The sequence below is a fragment of the Mobula hypostoma genome, chromosome 1, assembly GCF_963921235.1.
Source record: "Mobula hypostoma chromosome 1, sMobHyp1.1, whole genome shotgun sequence".
Lineage (NCBI taxonomy): Eukaryota > Metazoa > Chordata > Chondrichthyes > Myliobatiformes > Myliobatidae > Mobula > Mobula hypostoma.
The window spans coordinates 161,997,121-162,010,971 of record NC_086097.1 but is presented as its reverse complement, the minus strand read 5'-3'; the positions used below and the strand labels follow the sequence as shown (position 1 = coordinate 162,010,971).

Below are 13,851 nucleotides of genomic sequence, written 5' to 3'. Positions count from 1 at the left end.
ATATATTCAAAATTAACTGTCCTGATGCCCACTTGATCCATGATCGCGCACAAAAACATAACCAAACTAAACTCTTGACCTCGTAATCAACCCCACCATGGTGCCTGCTTGGACTTTCTCCGTAACCGTAACACTATATTCTATATGTTGTTAATACTTCATTGTTGTACTACCACAACGTACTTATGTTTTGAAGTGAGTACGGATAGCTTGCAAAACTAAGTTTTTCCACTTCCTCAGTACATGCATTATTAATAAGCCAATTACCAAAAGTAGTTCTAAATAAAAGAAATAAATGAGGATTATTGTCATCTTGAGAAAATCTAATAAAGCTGCAGTGATCCAGTGCATGGTGTTATTGCAGCAGTTAAGAAAATAGACCTTGACAAACAATCTAGAGACTAGATTTCAAGTCTCACCATGGCAACTGTTCAATTAATAATCTTGTAACTTGGAACAAAAAATAGTACGCATAAGGTTTAATAACAATGGAAAAAAAACTCACTGGACTGTCTTGAAAACTGATCTAAGATCAAACAAAGATGAAATAAAACTGGACAAACTATTGATCAAAACACCACGTTCAGAAATGAATTCCTCCCAACTCAGGTAACCTTGCAAAACCCCCCTGAAACTTTAGGGGATTTGTGACTAAACTGAGATTGATGCATCACAGATAATGTGCCAAAACACTACTTTGTAATCCTTGGAGTATCATTTCCCTATGCCAGAACAGACTCACCAATGGCAAAACAGGAAGTAAAATGGCAATTACTCAGCCATAATGTACCCAAAAGAACATAGGAAAATTCTAGGGTAGGCCACCTGGCTCCTCAAATCTGCCCGTTAGTAAATATGATCGTAACTGATAAGACCACAAATCTTTCTATACCCCAGATCCTCATAACACTTCATTTCCTGATCTTCAAAGAATCTGTGTGCTGTCACTATAAGTACCTCTAGTGAGCTAACTTCTTTGATCACCATAAATAAAACATTCCAAGAGATGGCGCTCCAAGCAAAGTATCAATGTTTTAAAGAAAGGCATTCTCCATCTTTCATTGCTTTGGAATACTCTGAAGCACTTTGCCTGCTATTTTCCCATAGGTAGCTCTCTCAAAGAGCAACAATATATGAACCAAATAATCAGTTCAGTTGAAAAAGCTTGAGAGAAAAAATAAAGCATATAACACTCTGGTAATCATTATCGTTCACCAAAAGGAAACACCCTGGCGTTCTTTCAGAATTGTGTACACAAGAATAAAAAAAGTTATAAAAATTTCAATACTGATCACAGAAACTTTAATTAATTAAACCCTTAATGGGGCATTTTTCACATGATTCACAAACAGGTTCAAAGACGTACACATACACACAGATTATTGATTAATTTATCATTGATGGACTGTAGTTGTGTCTGACAAACCACTAACTCACATTGGTTTCCAGTTACTGTAGCTACACTAGATCAAATTCAGTTTAAATGAGTTCAAATTATGGCAAGTGATATGACCCAAATACACAAAACCATTGACCAGTAATGAACTGAAACCATTGCTCAGGCTCTTCTGTTTTCTAAAGCAACTTTATGAATGCATACTCTGGTTAGATCCGTCTATGTCTCCAAGGCTCTATGGACTAAATGTTTGTTAATAACTAATTACTTCTGTAGATTTTCTAAAATCTACTGAAACACTGAAAGCTTTACATTTGGTTTTATATAATTAAATTAGAATTTTGAGTGTCACTTCCCAATGGCTACTCCAGCACACAGTGGCATGCAAAAGTTTGGGCACGCCTGGTCAAAATTTCTGTTACTGTGAACAGCTAAGTGAATAAAAGATGAACTGATTTCCAAAAGGCATAAAGTTACAGATGACAAGTTAATATTTTAAGCAAGATTACTTTTTATTTCAATCTTTTACAGTTTCAAAAGAACAAAAAAGGAAAAGGGCCCCAAGCAAAAGTTTGGGCACCCTGCATGGTCAGTACTTAGTAACACCCCCTTTGGCAAATATCACAGTTTTGTAAACTCTTTCCGTAGCCAGCTAAGAGTCTTTCAATTCTTGTTTAGGGGATTTTCACCCATTCTTCCTTGCAAAAGGCTTCTAGTTCTGTGAGATTCTTGGGCTGTCTTGCATGCACTGCTCTTTTGAGGTCTATCCAAAGATTTTCAATGATGTTTAGGTCGGGGGACTGTGGGGGCCATGGCAAAACCTTCAGCTTGCGCCTCTTGAGGTAGTCCATTCTGGATTTTGAGGTGTGTTTAGGTTCATTATCCTGTTGTAGAAGCCATCCTCTTTTCATTTTCAGCTTTTTTACAGATGGTGTGATGTTTGCTTCCAGAATTTGCTGGTATTTAATTGAATTCATTCTTACCTCTACCAGTGAAATGTTCCCTGTGCCACGGGCTGCAACACAAGCTCAAAGCATGATCGATCCAGCCCCATGCTTAACAGTTGGAGAGATGTTCTTTTCATGAAATTCTGCACCCTTTTTGCTCCCAACATACCTTTGCTCATTGCAGCCAAAAAGTTATATTTTAACTTCATAAGTCCACAGGACTTGCTTCCAAAATGCATCTCAGGTTTGCTTAGATGTTCCTTTGAAAACTTCTGACACTGAATTTTGTGGTGAGGACGCAGGGAAGGTTTTCTTCTGATGACTCTTCGATGAAGGTCATATTTGTGCAGGTGTCACTGCACAGTAGAACAGTGCACCACCACTCCAGAGTCTGCTAAATCTTCCTGAAGGTCTTTTGCAGTCAAACGGGGGTCTTGATTTGCCTTTCTAGCAATCTTACGAGCAGTTCTCTTGGAAGGTTTTTTTTTGGTTTTCCAAACCTCAAATTGACCTCCACTGTTCCTGTTAAATGCCATTTCTTAATTACATTATGACCTGAGGAAACGGCTACCTGAAAACGCATTGCTATCTTCTTATAGCCTTCTCCTGCTTTGTGGGCATCATTTATTTTAATTTTCAGTGCTCAGCAGTTGCTTAGGCCCATGGCTGCTGATTGTTGGGACAAGATTTGAGGAGTGAGGGTATTTAGGAAGGTTTGAAATTTGCATCACCTGGCCTTTCCTAGCAATGACTGTGAACAAGCCATAGCCCTATCAAGCTAATTAAGGTCTGAGACCTTGGTAAAAGTTATCAGAGAGCTCAAATCTCTTGGGGTGCCCAAACTTTTGCATGGAGCTCCTTTCCTTTTTTCCCCACTTTAAAATTGTACAAAACAAAAATAATACACTAATCTTGCTTAAAATGTTGAAAAGAATGTTTCATCTTTAACTTTAAGACTTTTGGAGATCAATTCATCTTCTACTCACTTAACTATTCACAGTAAGAGAAATTTTGACTGGGGTGCCCAAACTTTTGCATGCCACTGTAAATTGCTGTATTACAAGTGCAAAACCTGAGCAAAAAATACCAGGTTTTATTGTTAAATATACAATCAACTGTGGGGCTATCAAATACTTATTCAGGAATAGCTTTTTCCCCTCTGCCCTCAGATTTCTGAATGGACAATAAACTCATAATACCTTAATTCACCTTTTTGTTCTCTTTTTTCACTAATTTAATATTTTATATCATTTTAGTTATGTATTGCATTGTACTGCTGCCTCAAAACACCAAATTTCATGATGTGCCAGTGATATTAAACCTGATTCTGATTTAAACAAACAAAACAATTATTTTACAGAAAGAGAGCAAGTTACTTGTTTTGAAAGAAACTATTTTTTTAACCAATTATCTGCACCACTATTAAAGAAAAGGACAATTACAAAATAATAATCTATGAAATCAAAGAAATCAATTTACCTAATGTGACACCCACCAGTTCTTTTTCAGTCATGACATATTCAGAATAATTACAAGTCTTCAATAATACCGTCTCAAACAAAATAAATAACCATTAGGGAAATCTGCTAAAGCCTCTAAGTAATCTCCTCATCATAGTTGTGTTGAATATAGAAAAGGAAGGTGTCATATTTTCTTTCAGTGCTGAACTTGTTACCCTTATAGAAAACAGCAACTGGCCTCAAAGACACAAAACAAGGGAGAGGATAAACGGCAAAGAATCCTCTTGATCTTTAACCAATAACCATATGTGACTGTTCATAGTCAACAGGCGATGACAGGATTGAGTCACAGCTGAAAGTCGGGCCTGGGCTCACAAATAAAAAGACAGCTGGGTAGGGTGCTTGGTTGCTGCCTGTCCCATAAAGTTGCATTCCATTTGAACCAACATCCTCAGAAGAGAATGGAGAAGACACAAATACAATGTTAAAATAAAGACAAAAAAATGTGCTGTAGCAGATCTCAATGCAGGAAATTAGTATCCTGCAGTTCAAGAATTCTATCTGCTTGATAAAGGTGTTTACCTCATTTTATCTGAAGTTACACTTTGTATTTTACAACCCTATGTTCTCAGATTATGCACCATTCTCCCGAATGGCCCAGCTGTTCAATTTACCCATGAATGTACATGGGTGAATTAATTAATCTAAGATGGTCAAGTGTTGTAGCAGAGACCCAGTTCATTTTCTTCAGTATCTCTTCATCATTATGAAAAACTTATATAAATGGGCTATCTGAATGCATCAAATGAAATATCCATCTTACCACTACAGGTGACCCTCACGTTACAGTCCTTCAGGTAATGTGAACTTACCCTTGCAAAATTCACAAACCACTACTCAGGAAATTGGGATATGGAATAAAATTCACTCTTACAGAATTTGTTTGTGGGGGGGGGAGAGAGTGAATAACTTTTTTAAAACTTTCATCTCTTGACACATACACAGGTCACGCAGTTTTGTTAATCGGAAAATCACAATATAGACTGTTTTCGAGGAACATAACCACCAGGCACTCAACATCAGTAAGACGAAAGAGCTGATTGTGGACTTCAGGAAGGGTAAGATGAAGGAACACGTACCGATCCTCATAGAGGGATAAGAAGTGGAGAGAGTGAGCAGCTTCAACTTCCTGGGTGTCAAGATCTCTGAGGATCTAACCTGGTCCCAGCACATTGATGTAGTGATAAAGAAGGCAAGACAGCGGCTATACTTCATTAGGAGTTTGAAGCGATTTGGTATGTCAACAAAAACGCTCAAAAACTTCTATAGTTGCACCGTGTATAGCATTCTGACAGGCTGCATCACTGTCTGGTATGCAGGAGCTACTGCACAGGGCCTGCAGATGGTTGTAAATCTAGTCAGCTCCATCTTGGGTACTAGCCTACAGAGTATCCAGGACATCTTTAGGAAGTGGTGTCGCAGAAAGGCAGCGTCCATTATTAAAGACCTCCAGCCCCCAGGGCATGCACTTTTCTCACTGTTACCATCAGGTAGGAGATACAGAAGCCTGAAGGCACACACTCAGTGATTCAGGAACAGCTTCTTCCCCTCTGCCATCCGATTCCTAAATGGACTTTGAAACTTTGGACACTACCTCAGTTTTTTTTAATATACAGTATTTCTATTTTTGCACATTTTTTAATAATCTATTCAATATACATAATCGATTTACTTGTTTATTATGTTTTATTTTATTATTTTTTTCTCTCTCTGCTAGATTATGTATTGCATGGAACTGCTGCTGCTAAGTTAACAAATTTCACATCACATGCCGGTGATAATAAACCTGATTCTGATTCTGTATGGTCTTCCAATGCATGAAAAGGTTGAGTATGGTGCGACTACTGCCTTGAGCTGTGTGTATTTCAATGCAAGAAGTATCACAGGAATGGCGGATAGTAGTGGTGAAGACGAGGTAGCTGGTTTACTAACAGAGGCAATCTGTAGTGAGGAGAGGCTGTTGTTAAAGTGGACAGAATCGAAAAGAGTGAATACAGGACTGAAGGTGTTGCATTTAAATGCACGCAGTATACGGAATAAGGGAGATGAATTTGCAGCACGGTTGCAGATTGGCAGGTACGATGTTTTAGACATAACTGAATCATTGCTGAAAGAAGATTATAGCTGAGAGCTTAATGTCCAGGGACACACATTGTATTGAAAGGACAGGTAGGAAGGCAGAGAGTGTGGCATTGCTCTGCTGGTAAAAAATGAAATCAAATCATTAGAAAGAGGTGGCATAGGGTTGAAAGACGTTCAATCATTGTGGACAGAGCCAAGGAACTGAAAGGATAAAAAGACCCTGATGGGAGTTGTTTACAGACCCCCAAACAGGAGTAAGGATGTGGCCTACAAATTACAATGGGAGATTGTAAATACATGTCAAAAGGACAATGTTACAATAGTCATGGAGGACTATAGGGGGGGCGATCCCTGTGGAAAGCGGGGGGGGGCGGGAGGGAAAGATGTGCTTAGTGGTGGGATCCCGTTGGAGGTGGCAGAAGTTCCCCTACGTGACTCCCTTGTCTATTCGTCCCCCCCATCCCTCCCCACCGACCTCCCTCCTGGCACTTATCCTTGTAAGCGGAACAAGTGCCACACATGCCCTTGCACTTCCTCCCTCACTACCATTCAGGGCCCCAGACAGTCCTTCCAGGTGAGGCAACACTTCACCTGTGAGTCGGCTGGGGTGATATACTGTATCCGGTGCTCCCAATGCGGCCTTCTATATAGTGGTGAGACCCGACGCAGACTGGGAGATTGTTTCGCTGAACACCTACGCTCTGTCCGCCAGAGAAAGCAGGATCTCCCAGTGGCCATACATTTTAATTCCACGACCCATTCCTATTCTGATATGTCTATCCACGGCCTCCTCTACTGTAAAGACGAAGCCACACTCAGGTTGGAGGAACAACACCTCACATTCCGTCTGGGTAGCCTCCAACCTGATGGCATGAACATTGACTTCTCAAACTTCTGCTAATGCCCCACCTCCCCCTCGTACCCCATCCGTTATTTATTTATTTATTTACTTACTTACTTACTCACATTCTTTTTCTCCCTCTCCTTTTTCTCCCTCTGTCCCTCTCACTATACTCTTTGCCCATCCTCTGGGCTTCCCACCTCCCCCTTTTCTTTCTCCCTAGGCCTCCTATCCCATGGTCCTCTCATATCCCTTTTGCCAATCAACTGTCCAACTCTTGGCTCCATCCCTCCTCCTCCTGTCTTCTCCTATCATTTCAGATCGCCCCCTCCCAGTTTCAAATCTCTTACTAGCTCTTCTTTCAGTTAGTCCTGATGAAGGGTCTCGGCCCAAAACATCGACTGTACCTCTTCCTAGAGATGCTGCCTGGCCTGCTGCGTTCACCAGCAACTTTTGTGTGTGTTGCTTGAAATTCCAGCATCAGCAGATTTCCTCGTGCCAGGATTCAATGGCTTTTCATATGAAGAACGTTTTATGGCTCTGGGCCTGTAGTCACTAAAATTTAGAAGAATGATGGGTGACCTCATTGAAACCTATCGAATGGTGAAAGGCCTTCATAGCGTGGATGTGGAAAGGATGTTTCCTATGGTGGGTGAGTCTAAGACCAGAGGACATAGCCTCAGAATAGAGATGTGTCCTTTTATAACTGAAGTGAGGAAGAATTTCTTTAACCAGAGTGGTAAATCAGTGGAATTCTTTGCCACAAGCAGCTGTGGTGGCCAAGTCTTTATGTCTATTTAAGGCAGAGGTTGATAGAGTCTTGATTAGTCAGGGCATGAAGGGACATGGGGAGAAGGCAGGAGATTGGGGCCGAGAGAAAAATTGAATCAGCCATGATGAAAAGGTGGAGCAGACTCGATGGGCCAAATGGCCTAATTATGCTCCTATATTTTACAGTCTCATGGAATGCAAATATTTTAATAGACAAAATATATATATTTTCAATCGTACTGTTTCTAGTTTAAAATATTAAAAATGCCAGAAATAAAGAAAGACCATTCAAAAATATAGATTGTAGCAAAGCAATTGCTTAACAGATATTCCCCATTTGAATTTCATTTGTTTTCGTGGTAATTAAATTCCTCTTTAGGCACATGTGAACTAATTAGTCAGGGCACAATACAAAATTCTTTACAGGAGAGCAAATCTGATCCATCAGAATTCAAAATACAAGGAAGAGAAAGCAATTTGACCAGTATGACCCTGCAGAAACATACCTATGTACTGACCTGAAATACTAACAAATAAATACAGAGAGGTGATACCAATATTTCAATACCGAGTACAATAGAGTCAAATCAAAACTTTCATTTCAGCTGAAAGATTTTGCATTCAAAATAACAGATCCTTTTATGTTAGAAATATTGATAGGATGTATTTTATTCTGATTTGCAACTTCTAAAATATTTTTCATTTAAATTCAACTCTTCTGATTGAATGGAATCATATTACAACGGAGCAGCTAATTACCCTATTTGCCACACTACATTCTTGACCATTATAATGAACTGCACACCAAAAACATTTCATCTGCCCTGGTTTCTCTGCAAACTACCTTAAATTTGATTTGCTCCCAGTTGACACAAATCTAATCTGCAGTATTTCCTGAAGTATCATGAGCAAAATAGAACACAGCAACCTCGTTGGGGCTTTTCTACACCATGCCAATATTCACAAACTCAAAGATTTCATACAGTTCATCCAAAAAATATAATTTTATCCTGTCTGTTCTGCCTCTAGAGATGCTGTTCGCTTTGTACGTAGTTTGTTTTGTACAAACTTCACTTTCTGTTCGTAAACTGGTGTTACATAATTTCCTGTGCAGGATAATTTGGACTTCGACCTGGAGAAAACATGGTAGCAAAACATCCATTTTCATTCCCTCTTTACTTGCTCTTGATAAAGCAATATCTGTGAATCTTAAGCTTTCTTAATATTGGTAAACATTTAGTAACAAATCATAAACACGAGAAAATCTGCAGATGCTGGAAATCCAAAGCAACACACACAAAATGCTGGAGGAGCTCAGCCGGTCAAATATCATATATGGAAATGAATAAACAGTCGACATTTTGGGCTGAGAACCTTCTTCAGGATGGAAAAGAAAGGGGGAAGATGCTAGAAAATAAAAGACAGGGGGAGGGGGAGGGGAAGGAGGATATCTCAAAGATGATAAGCTGAAGCTAGGTGGGTTGGAAAGATAAAGGGCTGGAGAAGAAGTACAATTCGTAGATGTACTTTGAAGGACGTATTATGTTTATCATTCATTCCGATTAACCCATAAGCTATAAAGGCTAGCGCACAAAAAAGGTTCACATTATTGGAGAAATGCTTCACTTGTATTGAAGACTGCATTGTAACATAAAACTGTAACATAACTTAGCTTGAATTGTAACATAAAAGACAGAGCTACAGTGTATTTTTCCAGAGAGACTGATGGAACCAGTGGAGTTCCTCAAGATCCAACTAATGGCATTCCTTAAAGAAAATCCTTGACCCTGTACCAACTATTGCACTAACATGCTACCCTGAAATCAAGAGGAATATCTACAGCAAAAAAATGTAAGTGAGGTGATGGGATTGCTCCAGGAGTTAGAATACACCTGAAGGGTTGAATGATACCCTTCTATAGTAGATAACATAAATGAGATAAATAATGTTGCTAGAATAGCGGGAGTACCTGTGATATGTGTGTCACTGCCCTAACTCCCCACAGGTTCCATATATACATCATTGCTTGCTTTAATTGATGCAGCACCCAAATCATCAACCAGAGAAAAGAGTTGATCAAGCAACCACCTTAACATTTACTTTCCACCACTAGTCCTTTAAAATATCAATAGCATGTGGCATCAATTGGGGCTCAGCAAAAATTTACTTAAGGTCTTTTTCAAAAGCACTAGAACGGATAAGGTAGTGTGTGCATGTGAACACTACTAATTGAAAGTTTCCCTCCAAATAATTTCTGTAGACCACTAATTCTTCATCTATGTTAGGTACAAAATCCTAACTCCTATCCATGGAACAACTTCAACAAAAGGACTGTAGGGACTCAAGGCAGAAACTACTCAAAAGCATGATAGTCAAAACTGCTGACACTGACCATGACCTCCACAAACCTCAAAAACACAAGGTGATAATCCACATTTTACAAAGAAAGCTCTAATTTTCAATTGCAACAATTTCTGTTTGTTGGATTGGAAAAGCATGCAGATTACTTAGGCGAATAAGCAAAAAAATACATACCATTGAACCTTTGTCTGTAAGGTAGCTGATACCCTCTTCTGGTCCAATTGCCAATTCCACTGAAATTATCCAGCTTGACTGGTAAAGATTAGAAGAAATCAATTTCAGTGGTCAATTAATTCTGTTTTAAATCATGCATATTACAAAATCAAGCTCTTCAAGTATCCTAGAAAGTTATGCATGTGCAGAACTACTGCATGTTCTTGGTACTCTGCTGGCATTAAATTACTCGTCAAATTAAATCTGTGTGACCAATGACAAAATACACATTACAGATCACCAATCCATAATTCCTTTGTAAATTCATCTGTATTTTTGATAACTTTTGATTAAAGACACAACTTAAAAACAAATAATGTTAAAAGCTGGTGAAAGGTGTTCTCAACAAAGGTACTGTAGGTTTAAAACTGAAATATTTCTGCACTTATAAAATATCAGATTATCTTTCTCTGTCCATTGACATTTTGTTACAATAATTCAGCTTTTCCATTTTAACAAACTGAATGTGATATCCTAAGTATACAAGATGAGTTATCAAAAATACTGCTATGCTGAGAACTTGATGCAAACACTTGCCCTCTGTGTTGTGCCAGGAAACGAATGCAAACCCACAGCAATGAATCACTTGACAGCTTAATGCGGAAAGGCTTTCTGTGATGGCTAGCTATGGTGGTGCTGGGCCAATGGTATGGCTATTCAGCAAACTGGCTGACATGGTGATCCTGGGACTTTGCTAGCAACTGGCAGTACCTATTCCTTGTGTGACAGGCCCTCTGGAACGTGCTGGCTCTCTCATTCACATCATAGATGTATCTCTTTGGGAATGCCTGCAACGACTATTGAGCTTGCCACTATGGAGAAACATTAAGTTGTGGAGAGCGATGCAGTCAAATAAAGGGATGGAAATACAGCAGTTTCTATTGCATTTGTCAGGAGGTGAAGAGAGAGACTCTAGATCCATGCAGTCTGTCAGTTCCGGCGACAGCTCAAACTCATCACGTCCCGATCACCGTATCCCTGCACTGCATGTCTAGCACTCACAGGCAGGTTCTCCTATCTGGGCCAGTAGGCAGGGATGCTAATTCTGTGTATCAGATTGCATTATGTTCCAGTATAGCAGTACACTACAACAGGGAAGACAGCTACTTTTGCAGTTTCCAGAAAAGTCACTAACCCTTACGTTGATGTTTTTTTTTAAAAAAAGGGGGCAGAAGTACATACAAGTAAGTGTTTGGACTCTAGGACCAAAATAAATTAGTGCTCGGTGGAGTAGTGTTATGAGGGTTCTGGACCATAGTTGAAATACTAATCTTATTTTTCTTTCAAATATCTTATTAATTGTGAAGGAAACATGACAACATTGTATCAAAGGAGGATGGACTTTGTGATGTAACATAATCAACATTTATGCCACCATGAGCATTCACTTAATGCTCATTCATTAGTGAAATATTTCACTAGACATTTAAGGATTACTGTAAACCCGCTTCAACATTTTATAAGTAATTAATGTAGTAATACCACATTCCTTGATTAATAGTACAATGCTGGCTGATGAAAATTATACGATTAAATTACAATTTAACAAGAGTGAAGTGGCTGGAAGCATTCCCATCCAATAAAATTTCTGCATGACTAACATTCTGATTAAGAATGAGAGAGTATCGTGGGGGAAATGAGATCAATGCAGCAGGACAATTGCACAAATGGACAGAATTATTTTTAGCTACCAGGAAATTTAACTAATATATCTAACAAATTACCATAAGACCATAAGACAAATGAGAAGTCAGCCATTCGGCCTATCGAGTCTGCTCCGCCATTTTATCATGAGCTGATCCATTCTCCCATTTAGTCCCACTCCCCCGCCTTCTCACCATAACCTTTGATGCTCTGGCTACTCAGATACCTATCAATCTCTGCCTTAAATATACCCAATGACTTGGCCTCCACTGCTGCCCGTGGCAACAAAATTCCATAGATTCACCACCCTCTAACTAAAAAAATTTCTTTGCATTTCTGTTCTGAATGGGCCCCCTTCAATCCTTAAGTCATGCCCTCTCGTACTAGACTCCCCCATCATGGGAAACAACTTTGCCACATCCACTCTGTCCATGCCTTTCTACATTTGAAATGTTTCTATGAGGTCTCCCTCATTCTTCTAAACTCCGAGGAATACAGTCCAAGAGCGGACAAGCGTTCCTCATATGTTAACCCTCTCATTCCCAGAATCATTCTAGTGAATCTTCTCTGTACCCTCTGCAATGTCAGCACATCCTTTCTTAAATAAGGAGACCAAAACTGCCCACAGTACTCCAAGTGAGGTCTCACCAGCGCCTTATAGAGCCTCAACATCACATCCCTGCACCTATGCTCTATTCCTCTAGAAACGAATGCCAACATTGCATTCGCCTTCTTCACTACCGACTCAGCCTGGAGGTTAACCTTAAGGGTATCCTGTACGAGGACTCGCAAGTCCCGTTGCATCTCAGAACTTAGAATTCTTTCCCCATTTAAATAGTAGTCTGCCCGTTTATTACTTCTGCTAAAGTGCATAACCATACACTTTCCAACATTGTACTTCATTTGCCATTTCTTTGCCCATTCTTCCAATCTATCCAAGTCTCTCTGCAGACTCTCCGTTTCCTCAGCACTACCGGCCCCTCCACCTATCTTCGTATTGTCAGCAAACTTAGCCACAAAGCCATCTATTCCATAATCCAAATCATTGATGTACAATGTAAAAAGAAGCGGCCCCAACACGGACCCCTGTGGAACACCACTGGGAAATGGCAGCCAGCCAGAATAGGATCCCTTTATTCTCACTCTCTGTTTCTTGCCAATCAGCCAACGCTCTATCCATGTATGTAACTTTCCTGTAATTCCATGGGCTCTTATCTTGTTAAGTAGCCTCATGTGTGGCATCTTGTCAAAGGCCTTCTGAAAATCCAAATATACAACATCCACTGCATCTCCCTTGTCCAGCCTACTGGTAATTTCCTCAAAAAATTGTAATAGGTTTGTCAGGCAGGATTTTCCTTTAAGGAATCCATGCTGGGTTCTGCCTATCTTGTGATATGCCTCCAGGTACTCTGTAACTTCATCCTTGACAATCGACTCCAACAACTTCCCAACCACTGATGTCAAGCTAACAGGTCTATAATTTCCTTTTTGCTTCCTTGCCCCCTTCTTAAATAGCGGATTTAACATTTGCAATCTTCCAGTCCTCCGGAATGGTGCATAAAATTACATTTTTCAATTTTCAAAAGGCATTTTCCAATCTAAAGGGTGAAAAAAATTAAAGCAATTTAGGGTGATAATGCTGTATGTTTAATGGCTCCAATAAAGTTTTTTACTCATTTTAACATTACTTAAAAGTGCTCCTTTGGAAGGAGTCTCTCCACAGAGTGTTGGCTAACTAATAAAAGAGTTTTAAAATGTTATTGAATAACTATTAGCAGAACTCTGATGCTGTTCTTTCCAGGGTAAATATATTTTTCTTCATGATGAAATTTTTTACTCATCTATAACATTACAAGTCGCAGTAAATAGAATGGAAAGAGAAAACTTATTACAATGTGATGTTTAAGTTCCTCATTGAGGTTGTGACATTACTTATTAGATTTTTGTATAATATTATGAGATAAGGTGTTTAGAGTGGTGCATAAATATAGAGAAAATTAAAATCACAGACAATGATTTGTGTAGTATATTTGAAAATTGAATCAGTTTAAATACAAATAATTAGAATAAAATAAA

The 13,851-nt window shown here is 39.1% G+C and overlaps 1 protein-coding gene across 18 annotated transcripts in view; it reads right to left on the bottom strand.

Moving 5' to 3' along the window:
- Positions 1–13,851, bottom strand: part of LOC134351841 (focal adhesion kinase 1) — a 522,413-nt gene that overhangs the window by 239,726 nt on the left and 268,836 nt on the right. For all 18 annotated transcript variants that reach the window (XM_063058747.1, XM_063058688.1, XM_063058792.1 and 15 more), the window contains one exon: positions 10,093–10,170. In XM_063058747.1, coding sequence (XP_062914817.1) covers positions 10,093–10,170 — 78 coding nt within the window. The remainder of the gene's footprint in view (positions 1–10,092; positions 10,171–13,851) is intronic.